The sequence below is a fragment of the Falco rusticolus genome, chromosome 13 (assembly GCF_015220075.1).
Source record: "Falco rusticolus isolate bFalRus1 chromosome 13, bFalRus1.pri, whole genome shotgun sequence".
Classification (NCBI taxonomy): Eukaryota; Metazoa; Chordata; class Aves; order Falconiformes; family Falconidae; genus Falco; species Falco rusticolus.
In genome coordinates, this window is record NC_051199.1 from 21,897,066 (window position 1) to 21,918,052 (window position 20,987).

The 20,987-nt window shown below is 40.5% G+C and overlaps 2 protein-coding genes across 12 annotated transcripts in view; both read right to left on the reverse strand.

Moving 5' to 3' along the window:
- Window positions 1-164: 164 nt before the first annotated feature.
- On the reverse strand, window positions 165-9,019 carry ZNF639 (zinc finger protein 639). 4 transcript variants are annotated; one of them, XM_037407510.1, is made up of 6 exons: window positions 8,101-8,188; window positions 6,833-6,933; window positions 6,362-6,429; window positions 5,675-5,782; window positions 4,658-4,804; window positions 165-4,389 (listed from the first exon to the last, which is right to left on the reverse strand). In XM_037407510.1, the coding sequence occupies exons 3-6, from the start codon at window positions 6,417-6,419 to the stop codon at window positions 3,242-3,244; spliced, it is 1,461 nt and encodes a 486-aa protein (XP_037263407.1). In that variant the 5' UTR covers window positions 6,420-6,429; window positions 6,833-6,933; window positions 8,101-8,188; the 3' UTR covers window positions 165-3,241. The 4 variants fall into 4 exon arrangements, with proteins under 4 accessions (XP_037263407.1, XP_037263408.1, XP_037263409.1 ...); XM_037407511.1 differs by lacking the exon at window positions 8,101-8,188 and adding an exon at window positions 7,115-7,408; XM_037407512.1 differs by lacking the exon at window positions 8,101-8,188 and adding an exon at window positions 8,937-9,019 and having other exon boundaries at window positions 205-4,389; window positions 4,664-4,804.
- Window positions 8,637-20,987, reverse strand: part of PIK3CA (phosphatidylinositol-4,5-bisphosphate 3-kinase catalytic subunit alpha) — a 49,627-nt gene continuing 37,276 nt past the window's right edge. For 5 of the 8 annotated variants that reach the window (XM_037407502.1, XM_037407501.1, XM_037407503.1 and 2 more), the window contains 4 exons: window positions 20,561-20,731; window positions 19,948-20,065; window positions 19,637-19,788; window positions 11,500-18,416 (listed from right to left, as the gene is read on the reverse strand). In XM_037407502.1, coding sequence (XP_037263399.1) covers window positions 18,146-18,416; window positions 19,637-19,788; window positions 19,948-20,065; window positions 20,561-20,731 — 712 coding nt within the window. In that variant the 3' untranslated portion in view covers window positions 11,500-18,145. Of the gene's footprint in view, window positions 10,551-11,499; window positions 18,417-19,636; window positions 19,789-19,947; window positions 20,066-20,560; window positions 20,732-20,987 lie in introns of those variants that run through there. The other 3 variants (XR_005107345.1, XR_005107346.1, XR_005107344.1) reach the window with 3 other exon arrangements.

Genomic DNA, 20,987 nt, shown 5'->3' on the forward strand with positions numbered 1-20,987 from the left:
CCGGGGCCCTGGGACAGAGCCAGGGAGGCAGGGCTGCGGCCGGGGGCCGCCTCGGCGCCCTGCGAGTCCGCTCCAGCGCCAGCGCTGTACTCCGGGGAGTTAAAAGCACGGGTAATGCACACATGGGGTATGAGAGCGTAAGAATCAGAACCACCGCACGCAACGAAAATTAATGACATTTAATAAACACAGAGAGCACGTTAGTTGAGAATTACTAACTAGATGTATTTTAAGTTCCTGCAGTAATTGGGGGGATTTAAACTTTGTTTAGAAGTCAATGATCTTTACTGTAAAAAAAAGTTCCTTTGTTCAGTAACAAACATGATCGGGGAAGCTGAAATACACAACACAACCTGAAGGCTCAAATGTCTGAAACCCAAATAATCCAATACAATTTACTTCCAAATACAAAACAGCTCCAAAACCCAGTAGTGATTTTGTATAGCTTCTAGTTTTACTGCAGGAACAGCATTCTATGAGCCTCGCTGGTATCAGTGTAATGAACAACCGAGTGACACACAAAGTGACTCCGAGGAAAAAAAAAAAACAAAACCAAATAATACTGACATACTTCAATTAGTACAGTTAATTTCTCTCATTCACGACTTGGCTGAATTGCTGAAGCTACAGGGTTAAGGCAGCAGTCTCTGGCAGTACCGGACCAGCCGCATGCCCCTGCTCTTGGTTCACCTCTGTGCAGCAATCAGCGCACTGACCTTCCACTTATGTGCTTCGCATAAACAAACCAAACTTTTGTCCTTCGATGGGGACAACACCCTGTCCTTGGCACACAGTGATCACTTTTGGCCTTCCAACTTCTAGAGAGACTCCACTCATTACCTATTTTTTGTGCTACTTAATCTCTTTCTCCTTTTACCATGCTGATCACAGGGAAGCCGATACCCTACTTGCATTCCTGCCAAGGTAAAACAAGGCAAGCTACTCCTCTCCATTTCAATTTACTTTCTGATAGATATTAAATAGAAAAATATTAACATTAGTTCCTTATTTATAAAATCCAACCTAAGAAAAACTTGAAAAGGTGTCCTAGTTGGACCCTGTGGGGTGAATTTTTAGTTAGGAATGATTTGGCTTCGTAGCATTCCTACGGGGTGTTTTTTTCATTCCCAGTTTAGAGATTATAAATAACAGAACTCCAAGATAGACATGAAGTTACTCAGGAGTCAACAAGCAAGTTTTCAGTACCACAGGGCTTGTGCTTTTACAAAAGACCACCTTTCCTGTGTGGGACAATGCTGGTTTATAGGAACGTACGCACTTAAGCCCACTTATTTTGTGGGTTTTGGTTTTCTTTTTTTTTTAATGCCTTTTTTTCCACTTCTTGTCACTGTCACCTGGAGCAGCTTTCTCCAGAGAGCTCAGTCTTGCCATTCCACCTGTGTGTCATCACCAAGAGCAGGGTTTTAAGAGAAGCAGCTTTCCTCCCCCCACCCTGATATACACATATGAACAAAATTAACTTTCCATATGTAAAATAATTCTTATTAGTGCTTTGTTAACTATATTACTGCTACCGTTTCAAGCCAGCCAGGATGAATGTGCTCAAAATAAGAAATGCAAAATTCTACCACAGACACCGTCATTCTCTATACAACAGACTAATAAACTACAGTCAGGACACCATCAGGTTGCCCTTTTCAGTGACTGCATGGAAGATTTAGTAGTAAATCAGCACTTCAAAATGATGAAAATGGTCTTGCCTGCTACAAAAAAATACACACCAACTAGTTCATAGACCTTCCAGAAACGCTTCTCTAGAAATCGGAACACTCATAAACTGACTATATTCAGCCAATTTTTATCCTTAGCTTTAAAAAGCAAATGCAAAGACCTTTGCACATCTTGAAGCTGGTAACACCAAATCTCACTGATCGAGAAATGTTTTATACATTAATTATATCTATACAAAGCTTACTTTAGACAATATTACATTACAAATTTACAATCAATACAGAAGGAAATGTAAACTCCACCACTAATTTACGGGTAATTTCACTCTGGTAACTAGTACAATCTAAATGACCTCACCATTATTTTTACCTGTGCAAGTATCCACTAGAAACACAGCTACAGAATGAATTGTAAAAATTCACTTCTCATGATTATAACGGCAGAACAGCACTATCTGAGCTGAAAAGATGTGTTAAATCATTTGAAAGTGATTAAAGTTAATAAAATGTTTGTACTGTACCAGTGTTTCAAGCCAGTATATAGGAAAGTTTAAAATTAACAGAATTAAAGGAACAGTACTCAAATTACTAGCAGTGGAAAGCTAATTACAAGTATACAAAATATAGACTAATAGAGGCTTGCTCTAAATGAGGTTGGCGATATAATTTCAGGTGAGAGCTACATTAAAATTTTAGATAAGAAAATCACACCTTGTACATTCTCAGCTGGATCACTTTGCAATTTCCCTTACAATTACTCCTTAACACATGACCCAGTCTACAGGCAAGCAAGGTGACTCTTCTTGGTGCATTCAAAGATAGGAACTGAAGGTAAATAAGGGAGACAAAAATCATGTGGGAGGTCTGTAGTATATGTATGGAAGAGACTGTTGTTGGACAGTTCCACAGACAGGAATTGAAATTAAGCACTGAACAAAGAGAGCAAACAATGAGGTTGGATAGGTACCCCAAGAGAAAAACAGGACAATTTTAAAACCTTATCAACAGTATGATGTGGGGAACGCAGGCTGGTATGTGAATTTGGAAATGTCCATGCCTGGGAATTTTTGGAACACCCTTATCTTTAGCAGGCTGCTGCAATTTGCTAAACATCAGCACAACGACCTGCTGACACAGAGGGTAACACGAGCTGCATACGCAATTGAGATCAGGATGGTGTTACTTAAGCATGGAACTTGGTGTTGGCTTTCTCTTTGTCCCTTTTTGAACTCAAGAGCTGGTCTTGTACATCAGATGTGAAACTGTGGGATGACCACCAGAACTGCTGCAGTCACAGCATGCAACTACTCCCACTGTCATGTGTTCCCCCACCCCCCAAATCTGATCAATTGCACTGTAAATGCGATTATTCCTACCAAAACCTCTAGGTAAGGAAATTCACAACACCAAGTTGTTATACATGCTTTGGTGATATAAAGATGAAAACATTCGCATTGTAAAACTGCTGTTAAAATTGTATTTAATATCACATTTCCGTGACTGGAAATTAATTCCAATTCTAACAAATTGATTACAGGGAAACAAAGTAATCATGCTGTCTCATGTATCTGAAGATGACTTAAAAGATCTTTTTCATTTCCAAATCTCATTAAACAATCAGTACATTTATGAGGCAAATCTGCTGAATGCCTGAAATCCAAATGAGTTTTAAGGTCTTCAATCTGTCCTGTTGAATATTCACAGTATTGACACAAATAAATCCCTTCAGATAAATGAGAGCTTAAATGCTTGCAATATTCCAACATACCTGAAAAGCCCTTCCCACAGTCATCACAAACATGAGGGAATATTTTGGTGTGCTCAATAGCTACATGCCTGTTGACATTTGTATGCAGCCTGCTCCTAAAGCCACACACCTGGCATACAAAGAAGTTTTTGCACTTGTCAAAACTGATTTTGTTTATGAGACTGAACTGTCCACGCTCCTTGTTGTTATAGCTGTCGCTTAACTCTATCAGTCGACATGCATGTTCATTCACCACATGGCTGTGCAGGTCTTCTGGATCATTGGTTTCATGCTCACAGAACTGACACAAATACTGCTCATCACAGCTGTGCTCCTGGAAGTGCAGGTACAACTCGCTGCTCGAGGAGAACTGCATATCACACTGCTCACACCAGTAAAGGTGGTCATTGAAGTGCGTGTCTGCTATGTGCTGACTCAGATTCTCAAATATCACTGTTTTGTAATCGCAGTATTTACAGATGTATGGATCCTCCTCATGTAGTTTTACATGTTCAATAAGCTGCACTTTGCTGGAAAAGCTTTCTTTACAAACTTTACAGACGTGAGTGTCTGTACATGTCTTATGCTTCAGGATCATGTGCTGCTTTAAATCAGAGAAGTATTTGCTGTTAAACTCACAGAGCTCACACTTGTACAAGCCACTGCTGTTAGCTCTCAGCAAAGGCCATTTCTGTTGAGCTGTGATATTCAAAGCCTGGTTCTTCTCAAAGATTTTACAGGTTTCCAGAGGGATGTCCTCTAGGTCCTCAGCTTCTAGCTTCTCAGGCGACACAGTTTGTGTTTCAATATCGTGAACTTCCACAGCATTCACTTCTGTTGTAGAAATTTCTACCGTCTGAATATCTAGAGGTTTCTCTTCTTCTGTAGGGCTGTCACTAAATATAGGTGAATCACATAAGTCTCTGCACGTCCCATTATTAGTACCTTTATCTGGAAGAGGAAATGGGTAATAAAACCAAAAAGTTAAAAAACCCTGCAGAACACCCAGTTCCATATTTAAATTTTCAGTTAGTTGTAGCAGCTTACAAATTCAAAAAGCAGTTACTTTTACCCAGCCAGACTATATTTTATGTTTAACAAATAACTAACATGAGCTACAAATCCTTCACCTCTTCTGTCAAAGCAAAAAAAGTTAGGTTAAAAGCCAGCAGCCGTGCTTTCCAGCTTCCCAGCGCCTAAGCTGCAAAAACACACTGACCTTTACCTTTATCCTTCTTTTTAGTAGGGTCTGTATAGTGTAACCCCACGATGTTTGAATGTGACCCACTCCACTGAGAAGTCCCAGCATGCACTGGACTCCCGTCATCATCTGTGTCTAAGCTCTGCGCAGGACTGTGGAATCTACCTGCAAAGATACAACAACAATCACCTGGTCATCGTTTGTCCGTAACATCAGTGATTCTTTGATTTAACCACAGATCTTATGGTATAAGATGGTCTAAGTAATAATTTACTTATTCTTTATATACTAATCACATCATAACCTACATTAAAGAAAGTAACAACGCCTTCGACATTTCTTCCATACCTACAGAAGACAACACAAGAAAATTCAAAAGGTGGCAACTCTGTCTTTAAAATTTCAGCAAAAAATAGTCAGTTGATTAAGGATCAGTCATAATTAAGGATTAAAATCCTTAATGAAACTTACATTTTAAAGACACAATTTAAAAAAAATATTCTTAAGTATTCTGGACATCACACTTTAAAATACTTAACTTTTTAAGACTTCTGGAGACTTGCTGGCTCATTTGTTAGAGTGAAAAGAAAACTAAATATAATAAAAATCCATGCTCACATTTGCTCTGCTAAGTGTTACATCTACTTGTGGACGTTTTATAAACACGCATTTTATTTTCTATAAAACAAGGACTCTCCAATGCAATTGCTGGTGAATCTCATCTGAACTCTGATTATTTACATCAGCTTTACATTACCTAGCTAGCAGATATTTAGATAAATTAGTCCAATCATAGTTATAAACGTTGTAGAATTGAAGGATCTTTTTGTCACCATTGTTGTCAAAGTTTCTACTTTGAAAACTGTATTTCAGTTATGACAGTTAAACACCCTTCTACCAGTCTACGGCATAGCAGATCATAATGATGCTCAGAAATCACCCGCTAAATATTTTGTGTTCTGTTTACTTCTATGAACAGAAGCATGGCACACTTAGTAAAGAACTGCAGAACAAGGCCCCAGAACGTAGTCTTACCTCTGTTTTCAGAAAACTTTGTATCTGGCTGTTTCATAGAACAGACACTATAGCAGTGGTCAGAAAAAATCCCACTGTTGTCTATGTATTTGCTTGCACCTGAAGAATCTGAAACAAACAAAGGGAAGTTTTAATGCCAGCACATTGATGTAGCTACATACCTATCTGCTCGCCAAAACTGTCTTCACTGGCCACACTTCTGCTTGTTGTGTTGGGAGAAATAGTGTGCTGGCCTGATAACGTTCCTGTTGCAATTTACAACTTCCAGCTGTTGCCCTGATGTTTGGAGTATTCGATACAGTCATTACTAAACTCTGCTCCCACTGAAGACAGTGACAGGACCACAGTTTGTCCAGTGCTGAACACTTCTGGACACCCCCCCTCCAAACCAAATTTTACAAAACTTCTCCCCTTGCGTGTTAGTAGAATCATCTTCCATTCTGTAGCTTCAGCAAGTTTCCCCATTTGCAGGGAGTACAGAACAAAACCGTTCAGATGCTTGACTGGAAGTGGCTGAACAGTGAAGCACACAGAGAGGATACTCAATACATTCAGACCAAGACTTCTCATGCCCTTTACATTACTTGTTTTGCATTAATTAGCACATGAGGTCCCTTCTCATAAAGCAATTATTCTGAGAAAAAATAAACTTCCTGAAGCGTACATAACTCAAAACTTTAGACTGACCTGAATATCGAGAAGGATGTAGAGTCTTCCTTTTCCTCTTTTTAGGGTGTTCATTCATTTTGAACAGTCTAAATTAATTGTAAAGTAAAAATATTCAAGAATTAGACTTGTTTGTATCTAGTTTATCTTTCACAGCTCCATGAAACAATACAAACGTTTTGAAAATCCACACATTAAATACAAGTTTTCCCTACTCTCCTTTCTTGTCCCCCAGCCCATTTTGTTACCGTTAAGAACACATTTAATGCACACAGCTCCTGAAGTCTAATTTCCTATTTCTGCCCTTGAACAAAGGAAGGTTCACCATGAAGACAGACAGCTCAGGGCTCCAGGCACTCAAGTGCTCAGTGTTACGTACAAGGCAGCTCTCCAGCACCCTGTCGCCTTTTGTCAGAGACCAGACATGCTGAGGCCGAGTCCTTCAGGTAAAGTTTTAATGCTGAAAAACTAACTGAAGTCATTCTCTCTTACCAAAAATCCTAGACACTTCTGTATCAGCAAGCAGAGCAGCTAAGCAGCTGATAGCTGTACAGCTTCCACATGTAGCAAATAGATCAGCTTGAGATTTTCACCTACGGAACAACAGCATTTTAAAAACTAGCACAAAACAAAAATAATTGAAAACACAAGTATTACTAAGATCAAAGCTATGGAAATTGAAGGTAGAAACAACATAAAAAGTAGCAATTAATTTTGGGTTAGAGCATCAAAATGATTAAGGTCGATGCAGTAGCATTTGTTTTCTTTTTGTACCAGGTTAGTTGGCTTTCTCTGCACTTGGCAGCTCCTGGTAACAGGAAAATATCTGGAGATGACACCAAAAATACTCAAGCTATACACTGGCCCAAACAGTTTTGAAGAAGAAAGGGATGGAGGCATGGAATCCCGTGTGGTTTACGCTGATGCTAGAGCACTTCGGGGCCAGGATCTTCTGGAGGCAATGCCACCCGCCAGAGGTGACGGCAGGCAAAAAAGGCCCCCATCAAGTAAATGCTGTTCTCACGAAATTATCAAAGCAATAACTGTCTGGATGAAAATTTTATTTTAAGAGGAGACTAACACGGGAAAAGCAGGGTTTCTTAACATTGTATCACGGCCTAGATGTATCGAATGCCCTCACGGCTTTTTCTGGCGGCGGGGCAGCACCCACGGCGCAGGGAGGCGGCGGGCTGTGCCGTTAGCGGGGCTCAGCCTCCCGGGGACGGGCCCACAGCGCCGGCTGCTCCTCCCCGGCGGCTCTACCCGGGGCGCCCCCCCGCCGCGGCCAGGGGGAAGGCGCAGAGGCCCCACACCTGCCTGCCCGGAGCCCCCGCGGCCTGCGCGGAGGCCGCAGCGGGGAAAGGCGGGCGGGAGCGGGGCTGCCGCGCCGCTCGGCACCCCCGGCCCGGGGGCGCAGCCGCGGCCGCGCCTGGGCGGCGGAGAGAGGGCCCAGCCCGCAGCCTCCGCCGGGCAGCGCCGCCGGCCGGGCCCGGCCCCGCCGCGCAGCGTGAGTCACTCCCCGGCCCCGGGCGGCGGCGGGCGGGCCCCTCGCCTGGGGGCGGCGGGCGCGGGTTCGCGCTTCAAATGGCGCCGGGGCGGGTAAAATGGGAGCGGGCGCAGGGCGAGGGCCGGGGCAGGCGAGCCGCGCCCGGCGGAGGACGGAGGCGGAGGGAGGCGGGCGCCGGCGGAGCCGCGGCACAGCCCCGGGCTGCGGGCGCCGCCGGCGGCCGCTCCCCTCCTGCCTCCCCGCCGGGACTCACCTTCCGCTCCGCGCCCGGCGCCGGGCCGCTGCGCCTCCGGACGCGGCGCTCCCCGCGGGGGAAGGGGCGGGGCGGGGCCGGGCCGGCCGCCGTCATGGCGCCCCCTGGGGGCCGCGCCAGCGCCGCCCGACCCCCGCCCTGACACCGGGGGCGGCGCAAAATAAACCTTGAATTAATCTGATCGCTCCAGCATCCCGACAGCTCACGGCTGCGCCGCCACCCGCACAGCCGCAGCTGCGGGCTTTGCCCGGGTTCGTATCTCCCAGCAGAGGAGCTGGGTACCAAAGCCAGAACCTCGTAAAGCACAAACTTACCCTTTTTGTTACTGCTGCTGTCTCTTAAAGCTGCGGTACAGAAGAATCCATGTCAATTAACGGTTGGAGAATTAAAATAAGCAACTTGGTCCCTTTTCAGAACTTTCCAGATTTATAATCACAAAAGAATCACCTGGTTTGCTCACTTCATTTTTTTTTAACATCACAGGAAAGATTAGTAAGTTACATTTCTCCAGAAAGAAGAATATTTCAAACAGCATCTTATTTTTCAAAATATCCAGTAATTTATTTTGGAGACAGAAGGGAGACTATTACAGACATTTAGATGACTTAAAACAGATGACCGGTTTTTACCAAGCATTTCTCTCACTGAGCTATTCCACTCTGGCTTATCCTGACATTACCTTATTTTAAGATCAAGCTTTCAATTAGCAGAGAATCTACAACATCCCTGATGATGTTGCTCCACGAATTATTAAAAGAAGTTATACCCTGCTTCTGGTCTGAGTTTTACTCATTAGCTGGAAGTTGAGGCTGGACTTGCTGTTTGTAAAATCCTACCTTTAGCTTTTGTCCTGGAAGTTGGAAACATTTCTTTTGGGTGATGCAATTTGGGCAGAGCTTCATCCTGTGGTCACACAGAAGTTTTGATGGGATAGTAAGCAGCATAAATATAACTAGAGGTGCCCTTTTGAAGGCACACTGCTGAGCACTCAGGAATTGAACAAACATGGTGTATCTATTATCTCCCGAGCCAAGTTACTAATCAAACAACATCCTGGCATCCCAGTTCAGTTTGTTCTCTGCCATTTATTCCAGCCACAGATGAGGTTACTCCAGGACAGTTTGTGTAAAGCTCTCAAACGGGTTACAACCACCCAAATGGGGAGGTGCCTACGCAGTTCTCCCTGTATTCACCAATTTTTTTTTTCCATGTAAATACTCCAAAAAAACCCCACTTTCCCCAGTTCTCACCGGGGGGCAGTAACGAGAACTTAAAATCCCTAATTTGACAAGGGAAAGGAAAAAAAAAACAAAACCCACACCCCACCCAACCCTTTGAATTCAGTCCTGCTTGGCCAGACAAACTCAGGCTAACAAAGCACAATAGGTCTTCTGTACCTTGTGATTGATTTCTTCTCCACACAGAGCAGCGCAGCCGAACAACACCTACATCACATGAAAAGACAAGACGTTGAGTGAAAGAAAAACATGTGAGGAGGATCACATTTGAAGCTGTAGATCCAGTTCAGTCACAGGCAAACCATGGCATCAATGCTTTAGATAGAAAAGTCTAATTTAGTCTCATTTGCTAAATGACCACATGCTTGGGATGCTCAGACAGCTCTGGGTCAGGTTTTAATCACTCAGAACCCATTCCAACTGGAAGTAGAAGAAAAGCCAGCATGACAGTCACGTTATCATTTAGATCGAGCAACACAGATGATGTTCGTGTTAAGGAGCAAGGGGGTATCTTTACTGAAGTAAGGAGAACTGAGTCAACTCTTTCTTCAATGAAAGCAGTAAGCGTAGCTTACCATAACCTTTGCTGAAGGTAGATTTCTCAGTGTTTAAAAGGACATACAGGAGTTTATCTTGCCCAGCTTCAGTTTTCCTGCTCCTTTGTTGCATAGGCTCAAATTTTTGATCAAGTCTTTCGAGGCAGGTTGGAAACCAGACTGGGTTCTGAGCAAAGTCAGGAGGGCTTACTGAGATTCCCACACTGAACTGCCCACACTGCGAATCACACTTCTGGTTCCAAATAACCAGTGCTATTTTGCAATTTTTCTGTAACTTTTCGATACTTTCAAGATAAGTGACTTGGAACTACCCCCAAAAAAACCCCAAACAAACCACACTATGGTCATGGCAGTAAAGTCTAATGATCTGCATTTGAACAAGAACTGACCTTCCCCTTTCCCTGAGCAATCCTGTGCATTTAAAACAAGGTAGTAACCACTCATACCCATTTCATAGTTACTAAAAAAGGTAAACCTCACCTTACACTGTAACGAACACAAGTTTAATCTGTTAGTTCAGGTTACTGAACAAGCTGCTTTGAATCCAAGTATAAGTGTCAAGATAATGATGTGCACCTTTAATTATGGAGTTTGATCCAGTGCAGACTGAGCACCTGCTGGAGCACAGCCTTCTTCAAAGCTAGGCAGTGGTGATCTGAAACAGAACCGAGCAGCATACACAGTTTGAAGCTAACTGGGAACAGAGATGTGTAGAAGCGACCCGATTAAAAACCCTGACACTTCCCTCATCCCTCCCAAAAAGTGAAATTCTCAGCAAGAGAGCTCAAATCCTTCCCACAATAGGTTTGTTAGCTACTCAAGTTCAAAGTAGACCAACATGTCCACAGAAACAATTCCATTACAGCCCCATGCTCTTGTACTTGCCAGTGAGTGACTTCTAAAGTAAGTTTCTCACTTTCAAAGTTAGTATTAGATACAAAAATACAGCCTAGTTTCCTTGGTTTTTGTTTTTGTTTGTTTTTTTTAAATATAGTTTTGGTAATGAAAACACAAAGGATTGATTTAGCAGGGGCCTTAAAACCGTCCAGTTGAAATTTCAGTAACATCTGTTCCCATCAAAACATTTACAGCTATCATCTAAAAAAGTTACTTATTTTGAGGATCAACATGTACAAGACCAAATGCTACATGCATCTAGGACTTCCCACCCATAAATAATGCAAATTCTATTTCTGTTGCTGCCCAAATTAACATATGTACAAAATTTCTATCTCCATTCTTCCAGCCTTTTTCAAAAGCAGAGCTGCCACACCAAATCCCACCACCAAGACTGAAGATTTCTTCAATTCTCACTTCAGGATTCACGAGTGTACCAACCATATTATTTTAATTTAGTTGTTAGTATATATACATTAACACTCAAGTGTGATAAAAACCAAAAGTAGGGTTTTTTTTAATAAACAGCATGTGATACAGACCGCAAAGATAAATAAAAAGCAGATTTTTACAGTTTCCCATGAACATGAACTACAGTAAGTATCATAGGCCAAACTTTTGTTAGAGTAGCACAGCAGAAGGGGAAAAAAAAAAAAAAAAGGGTTGTGTGGGGTTTTTTGTGGTTTTTTTTTTCTTTTTTTAAGTACTTTTTTTTAAGTAAGTGCAAGACTATTCTCAGTATGACAACACATGCATCTTGCTGCATCTTAAAATATTTTTTTGGCCCATTATTACTACAAATGTCTTGCTTTCTAACTATTTACCACAGGACCTTTATCACATAATGACATACACATGGCAACATCCCCCCACCCCCTCCCCAGTAGTGGTTATTTCAAAGATAATTGTCTCATTAAGAGATATTTCAAGCATCAGTGGGTGTTTACACTCTCCTTTTGATGCAGATATGTAACTGCTACCAGCTTCAACAAAGATAGGCATAAGCATCAAGTGATTACACCCTCCTGGGCTCTATTTATCCAAAATGCCAACATGACCCTGAGCTGATTTATGAAGAGCATCACCAGCAGGTCAAGGAAAGCGAGACTTCATCCTGCCCTTCTGCTCAGCACTGGGGAGGCCACACCTGGAGTGCTGGGTCCAGTGCTGGGCTCCCTAGTACAAGCCAGACATGGATGTACTGGAACGGGTCCAGCCAAGGGCCATGAAGATGATGAACAGGAGAGGCGGCTGAGAGCTGAGACTGTTTAGCTAGATGAAGAGGTAGCTCAAGGAGCATCTCGTCAATGTATATAAATATGTGATGGAGAGAAGCGAAGACAACAGGCAAGGCTTTTCTCAGAGCTGCCCACTGAAAGGGCATTAGGCAAATAGAAGAAATTTCATACAAACATTAAGAAAAAACTTCAACTGTGGACTCTTCTTACTAGGGCAGACCCGAACCTCAACTGGATTATGTCCTGGGCGACCTGCTCTATCTCATCCTGCTTCAAACAGGGTGGCGGGACTAGATGATCTCCAGAGGTCTCTGCCAACGTCAGTGATTCCGTGAAAATTCTTTCAATTGTGGTGCTAGTTACAATGACAACACTACTTTCAAAAATTCAAGCCTGAGAATCCAGAACATCAGACTGCAGCTATATACATTTTAAATCCTCTCTGCCAGGGAAGTGGATTTTGATAGCATATGCAGATATTCAGAAGTGAGAGGGGGCAAGAGAAAAGGATGATATTCCCAGATGATGAATTACACATTTATCTTCACAAGAGGAAATTAAGAATCTGGAGTGCAGCAGCTGTAGCAGAAGAGGAGAATTCATCGCTATCTTTTCCTTTTCTTTCCCCTTCCCAAATGAAACAGTAAGACAACTCTGGACAGCCTTGGGCAGCTGGTAATTCAGGATATAGAACACTATTAATGAAGCCTAGAAATAGACTAAAAAAAGCAAAGAAACAAGGCAAAGAGGATTGCATCTATGAATACCTGTGCTTTGGCTCTTAAGAATTAACTAAACTACAACATAAGATTCTTAGGAGAAACAGCTTCTGCTTAAATTGGCCTTTTTATGACTTCAACAATACAATTACATTAGGTTTAACTGTGATTAATTTTATTACTGGAACAGGTTCCTAACAAAATTGATGCAATTACACTGAACTAAATAGTACCTGAACCAGTTTAATAGCTACTGGGGATCTGGCACCAGAATTTCAGCGACAGTAAAGACAGTGTATTTTTGGCTTTCCTTATGCTGAAAGAAAAATTGCATTGTGTACATAAGTGACAGCAAGGACACTTAAACTGAAGACATTTATATAAACCAGTGGGCACACGAGCGTCAATGTACGGGCAGAGCACTGCTTCAATTGATCTTCTCTGACAAGCGTTTTATGTTCTTACGCTATGGGCATGTCCCTTTTTAGGGGAGAGGGGTGTTGGAGAGGGAAGGGGAGAGACAGGGACAGAGGGATCCACCTCTGGCTTAGTGTCAGGAGTGCTATCACAGTAAGACCTCATGCTTTTAAAAGTCTATCCCATAAAGCTCAGAAGTCAAGAATACTGTACTGCAAATTAAGAACAACTGTTTCTCATAAGCATGGGTTCAACAAGTCTTTATACTGTGAAAAAGAGTAGGAAGAGGGAACATTTACACTAGCAAGCAATAGAAAACCTGTAAGTCTCAAGACCAGAAGTACAGACAAGATTACAGTAGTTAGGAATTGGAGAGCTGAAAAGGCCAATTAAAGACTATTTCAAAGTAACATTGTCAAGTGTTTAAACGGGCTGCTAGTAACGTTCCTCATTAAGAGAACATTTTTCATACCAAATCAATACAAGTAAACTTTAATACGCATGTAGTGTAATTATGAGTTCATATGCTGTTGTGAATCCATCGTGATCATGATTAAGTCAGCATTCTATCAGCATTAAGGTGAAATCAGAATTTCTCCAAGATCAGAGAACCTATAGATTTGGTTAGCATACGCAGACAGAAAACTTCTATATCCAGTTTCCAGTTGGCTTCCCTTGACTAACACAGATGTAAAACATAAAACAAACAAACCCCACCCCCACCCCCCCAAAAAAATAAAATCCTACACCAACCGCAGAGGTGGTGAGCTACACATCATTTTGGACAGATAGAGCCTTACCTAAACTGAGACAACTTTCAGCATGGAGAAAAAAAAAAAAGAAGAAAATCATTATTTGTATGAAACATGTATTGCAAAATTAAACTGGGATTCAACAGTCTGCAACATCCACAGCTATACAGTATTAAAAAAAAAACAAACTGTGGTTCTTGTTCCATTCAAGTAAAACTACAACAAGATAATAGCAGTTTAAAAGAAAATAATCTTAGAAGCAGCAAGTTACAATTCTTTCTGTAATACCACACCATTTTCATTAACTTGAAGCATTTTCAAGATGTCAAAGACATCAAAATAGTAAATTTCAAGTGGCTTTTTTGATATTCGTTTTTGAATGGGTCCAGCCCGGGTCTGCAACCTGTACAGACATGCAAAACAGGAGGAATTCACAATTATTAAGAACAGACATTGGAACATGCCAGTTATAAAACGACAAAGCAAAGAAAATACCTTCAAATTGTCAACAAACATGGGCTACTGACCGCTGAAGGGCATTTAATATTTTACATTAAAAGGAAAGTTGGAAAAAAACCACAACACCAAAAACAACCTTCCAAACCACCAACAGCAGGGTCATCACATACAAAGTTCTCTACAAGCTTGGCAATTTCTATATCGCCCTTAATATACAGGCTTATATCTTCTCCACAAGATACCAAACTACTAACAATTTTGGTTTTATTTAAATGCCTTTTATTTTAAAAATTATACTGAAAGTCTGTTTCAGTGATGAAAAAACTACTAATGCACCCTTTCAGAACAGAGATGTGTGCATACAGAAGTCAGTACAGGTGCTTTTTCTGCTATCTTCAGGAAAGCAAAGAATGTATTTTTAAGAAAAAAAACTTATCAGCAGCAGCCTGTTCTGTCATGAAATCAAAAACAGTTTCACAGTTGAAAAAATTACTGGTTTTAAATTTGTGTGTCACTAAACTACCATGTCCTAATGCTCTGTAATAAAACACAAGGCCCAGTCCTGGGCTCCTTGCTTTGGTAGTCCTGCTACAAAGTTTTGCAGGAACAAGGCGTTCAGATTCAATTCAAGCTCAAAATAAGCTACTTAGTGTTTTGTGCAGCCGATTCTCAGAATAAACGGATCATTTTCTACTCTCCATGAAGTGGGAATGGTTAAAAAAATAAAAATCCGAATTCAAAGCAACTCTGTAAAAACCTAGAGCTCAGATACAGGTGCTTTCAGTGTCTGTAAGCAGATTTTTTCCCGATATTGAGTACAGATGACATCCTCTCATTTACACCAATGTAGTAAATAGTACCGCCACTGTCTACAGTGCAGTTACATCAGTGCAACACTGGTGTAACAGGATGAAGTAACTGGAGTTGAACACTCTGAAGATGAAAAAAGGCTATTTTTTTTTCCTGAAGCACTGGCAGAATGTTTTGCAAATGCTCATCCTGGTTACAGTAAGAACAACTACTTCAAGCTCATGAGCTTCTTCCTACTTCTCTTTTTATTCAAAGGCTATCATTATCCCAAACCATATTATGTCTGTATCGCTATGATGTTTCCTTTCTTTTACTATTTGGCATTTATAAAATTTTGTACAGCTTGTGCACAGCATTTAGTTGCAGTAACTTTTGGAAACATAGCCTGATTCCTCACACCTTTATTTGCACAAAAAAAGGTGCAGAACACTATGCTTGAACTGAGAGACGTTTATACTCGTATTTACAGAAGTAAATGGCTAGAAAGGGGCAAAAAGTACAAAGGACACTGGGCTCATAACATCCAAGAAATCCAAGTTGAACTTTTCATCCAGGCTGGAAAAGGCTGACAGTCTCTTAGATAAACGAGGTAAAGCATTGTTTCAATACCAGATAAATAATGTAATATAGCACCCAATGTGGCATTTGTGCAACAGTTTTACTCAGTTAAATTAAGTTACAGCCAACAGGCTTTCAGATTGTGAACTAAATTTAAATTGAAACTAAGCCATATTTTAGAAGAGCTAAATCGTTAGTGTTGACTGCAAAGTAATACATACAAGGGTATTATTATATAGCAGGAGTTAAAATATTTGTATGAACAAAGGAATATGTAACAGTCTAAAAGAGTAATGGGCAGTCTATTGGAGTACTCCAAAAGTATTTAATAGAGCCAAGGAAATAAAACTTCACATTCCCTATACTATTCTTGGAACTTCTGTAGTTTTCACAAAAACAGGTTTCCCTCCACAGCATCAAGTATCCATGTGTGCAGTAATCAACTGCAGGATCTTGACTATGAAAGTGTCTTGAAAGACCAAAGTCTTGGCTTTACAATCCCCAAAGTCTTTCATAATGTAATTGATTGCACATTTTTAATATATTACAATTTGCTAAATGAAGCCAACCACTCCTTACCTCATCAGTACAGCCTGCACAAAGTACAGTTTATTTATATATTTATATTCTAATCTAACACCAACTGTCAGCATATTTTATATTACACATGGTATTGCACTTTCTGAGTGGCACCTCGGTGCGCGTTTGCAATTGAACAAGCTGAACCCCTGAAAGCTCCAGACCTTTGGAATTCTCTCCAAGTGCTACCAACCTAGCAAGTTTAGAATGTTAGGGTTAACCTCACCCTCAGAATCATGGGCTTCACCAATTAAAAATCCTGTTTAATTATTAGAAAAAACAGTCCTACCTGAAATTGTGCATAAGGGCAATCTGAAATCCTTGGTACTCTGAGCAGTTTCAAAAAGTGGTGCCAATTTAATGGATTGCACACATTGTAATTGTGTTAGAGGACAACAACTACATTTACAAATATATATATTACACACACACAATACAGACAAAGCTACAAAATGTTTGGTAACTCCACATGCTTTGAGCTAGCCAACGTATCTGCTGTATGTTGAGCTGCTTATTATTTATCATATTGAAAATCTTAATTGCTATTTCTGATGTATCTGTTACTGGATTAAACAACCACTTCCAAAGGAGGAAGAAAGAGGAGAAATGGTGGACCCAAAGACTGAGGGTTTAAATGTACGTTCCTTGAATAGCCAGCATATCACTTCAGTAATGTGAAGAGTGATACCCAAAAATTTTTTGAAGACACTCAGGCCAAGTTCACCTCTGGCGTTAGTGGGGGTGTCTCCCACTACTTCAATGGTACTTGTGTCCTCTTTCACCAGGGTTGAATTTGGTCCTAGGAGTATATCTGGTCACCTTCAGTGACGTTAATGGAAACGGGAGTCTTGGACAGATAGAACTGGGCTGCAAAATTAAAAGAGTGAATATTGGACAAATCATGTAAATAAAGAATATATATTAATAATAGTTCCTATTATATAAATAGCCTTTATAAAAAAATAATCTTTCAATAATTTTAATAACTCACCTTTCTTTAGGTTCTGGAAAACATGTATGAAAAAAATCTATTCAGTTCAAGTTAGATTAAAGCAAACCTAAGATGAACACTACAACTCTGTTGCACTAAACCCAATTCTGACCATTCAATTTCCAGGTTAGTCAGTTTTTGGGGATGATAGGGAGTTTTTGTGAACATGTGAATTGCACCCCTAGAAATACTGAGCAGAAGAAGCACCATACTGAATGGGCCTATTTCCTACTGCTTTCAGAAACTGTGCAGGTGACGGACCCAGAAATCAAAGGGTCATCTAAACCCCGTCAGTGTTAATGCCTCTGAGCACATTTAAAAGGCACTGTCCTCTCACTAATGTTTTTAGATCTTGGAGCCTAGAACTCCTTCCCTTCAAACTATGCTGCATTTAAATATTCACTATCACTCGAATTCTCTTTCCGCTCTTCTCAATCCAGCATAGTCTCTATCTGCTGTACCACGTCTAAGGTAATGTGTGATGGACTATGTTCATGCTAGCGTTATTTTCTTCTTCCTTCTAATTTATCCTATCACATGAAAAAAGGAAACATTCTTCCAAGTTTACCTTTTTGGGCTTAAGGCATAACATGAAGTCACACATCATACTAAAGCTTAATTCCTTAAGTGTACAATTTTAGTGCTATCTGAAACCCTGTTTTACATTATTTTGACAGTTGTCTGAACAGTTCTTCTCTCTTCTTGCCATAAATGTTAATGTTGTTCATGGTTTGTGCAATTCCTATGCAACCAGTCTTTGCTGCTAATGGGTATTAACAGTGCAGTACCCACAAAGCGGGCTATCAGTTCTTGTTTGCTTTGCTTTCATTTCAGTTCAAAGCATGTTGCTTTATTGTGTGGAAGATCCAGTCCATTTTTGTTGTCCAGCCACCATGGTGAGCATCATTCATTTGCTTCATGAAATACTCAAGAGCTTCCTGCTCCGTTTTGTCCAATGCAAGGGTCTTTCTAATGTATGCAATATCATCAAAGGACTGCAGTTCTGGCATTCCTGAGCCAAGCATCATGGAGAAAAGATTTATGAAGAGATTGGCATGCTGCCGAATTGCTAGGTAAGCCTTATAACACATCTCCTGAAACCTGGAAGAGACGGAGGGAAAAAAAACAAAGCTCAGTGTACTGCTCAGCGTATTCCTCTAATAGATGCATGTTACTTCACCTCCACAACAGTTTTCAGGTAACCGGTCACGAAAAAAGTAGACAGTCTTAGTGTAGTAAGAACACCATAATATTGCTGAGAAAATACACTCATCTTCCTAGCCAGGTTATCTTCATTTCTGTAAGAATTAGCAGTGGTCAGACTAACACAACCACCAAAATGAAGACAGGCTTTCTAGCCTTAAACCTCATTTGCAATTTGTGCAAGTATTCAACCCAAGTTTAGGGGAGTTCACAGAGTCGTTTTAGTCATTGCTACTGACGTTTCAGATTTCAAAGCACGTTTCCTGATGTGCTTTCCTGGTTATCCTGAAGATGCACTTCTCTTCTGTAGTTTTATGAGGGCAGTAGCTATTGCTCCTTAAATACTCTGGAGAGTGTACTGGAGAGACTGAGGCATTTTGCTGTATCACAACATTAGATGAGGAATGCCTGTTTATGCTGAAATCACCACTTTTAGTCAGGCTAAGAAAAAAAATGAGGAGAGCTTCACCGCAGCATTCAGATATAGCATAATTTATAACCTGTCTTCTTCCCCCATCCCCAATGAAGTTAACATTAAAACCGAAACCTCTCAAAGACTCAATCTCCAAAAAGACAGATATTAAAATTATTACAGCAACAGAATTTATATATGTTTTATTATTTTAATGTTCTCCTTTCTTAGCAGGTTCTGCAGAATGTCACAAATTACACAGGCTATCTGAAAAGCTGGTATCACAGCAGCTATAGGAGAGAATATTGCTGAGTGACCAGCAAGGCTCTAATGCGCCTTACACCTGACACTTAGAGTTCTCATTTTTTTCAGTTATGCAATCCTAAGAAGATTTTAAATAAATATTAAGGATGCTAAATAAAAAGGAAATTTCAGGTATCGAAGATTTTCTTTGTTCACATGTGTACTGAGCCTGCAAAGCTGAAGTAAGGTTTCATGAACCAAAAGCCATGTAAACGCTAAGATCACCTACTGATTTACCCGTTGATAGCTAATCTTCAACTTAAGAATTAGAACATACCCACTGCAAGCTAATTAAAATACTCCTTTTCAGTTAAAAGGTCTAATTATTAGAGGTCTTTTCAGGTACAAAGTGCTTTTCAGGTACAAAATACTCTAGAACTTAAAACACTTCAAAAAGGCTCACCTTTCAAACTCCCTTGTTTTAGTACATTCTTGGGCTCCTTTACTAATCACTATTAAAAAGTCCTGTGTTAAGACAAATGGCACACGCTCTCTCTTATAACCAAATTTCTTCTTCTTGTGATCAAGGAAGTGCCCAAAGTCAATGTGAAACAGCTTGGAAAGAGAGAAAGGTTTTTTAAGGTTATTATTTTCTTGTTTAAATAATGTCTTAGTAAAATGATCATACAGTTCAGAGGGATTTTATTTTTTTACAAAAACCACACTCGTATCAAAGTGAGAGATTATGCTTTTAGGAAAAACCCCACATCTTACTTGTCCATCATCTTTTACCATGATGTTACTATTGTGGCGATCACCAATGCCCAGAATAAAGGTAGCAACACAGTAGCCGGCACAAGAACGTGTAAACAAGTCAATAGCTGCATCATACCTACGGAAAACAAAGAAAGGAGACACTTTCCTACAGATATTCTAACACCACAGAAGTGCTGATTTTCTTTCTTTTTTTTTTTTCTCCATTAGGGAAGAGCCAACTTCTATTTTCTCTCAATGAAGCAGAGTTCCTGGACTTTATCACTTTATCAAATTAAGGAAGAAATTCAGCATACTTTAAAACCAGTTGTACTTACAACTAGATCACAGAATTAGCTATTGAAGTGACTATCCCTCTTTTGAAGGCCAGTCATTTTAATTTTGATGAGCTACTGTTAAAATACAGACTTAAGCCGTATCGTCACAGTTCTACCCCCAATTTACGCTCTACTGCTGAGAAGTCACACAACCGCCTAAACTCATGAAAAGCACCACAAGCAGGAGTACTAGGCAAATGAGGGTAGAAAAAACACCAGATGGACATAGTTTCCCATTAGTTCTCTTGAAGTTCCCATCACAAAGAGCAAGAAAAACAAGCAACAGGAAATCTCACATTTCTCCTTTGTTCTTGTCCTTGAGCCACTGATGCAATGTATGGCTGTTGAACTGCAATGCTCCTTTCAAACCTCCTTTACACTGAATCTGCATGATGGTATGAGAGCTCCTCACTACCTCAATGAGCCCCACACAGTCACCAATAGACAAACAACCATAAGGCAACATCCTGAAAGACAAAGACGGTTGGTTTTTGTTTGGGGTTTTTTTTTTTTTTGGTTGTTTTAAACAGAGTTAACTTTTGGGACAGCAAGCAACAGATATGTTGTTAATAACCCTTATCAGGTAAGTGTCATCTGTTAATCTGTTTATGAAAAACTGTTTTAATGTTTTATAGGTGTACTGTCACTAGTCTTGTGGAAAAAAAGTGTACCAGATATTTGTACAGTAACATGCCAGCCACTGTATCCACCAATGTCAATCTT

Coding starts and splice junctions, on each gene's coding strand:
- ZNF639 (XM_037407510.1), bottom strand. CDS start 6,419: ATGAATGAACACCCTAAAAAGAGGAAAAGGAAGACTCTACATCCTTCT. Junction 5,783..6,361: donor ACATCCTTCTCGATATTCAG/GTCAGTCTAAAG, acceptor TGTTTGTTTCAG/ATTCTTCAGGTGCAAGCAAA. Junction 4,805..5,674: donor AAAGTTTTCTGAAAACAGAG/GTAAGACTACGT, acceptor GTATCTTTGCAG/GTAGATTCCACAGTCCTGCG.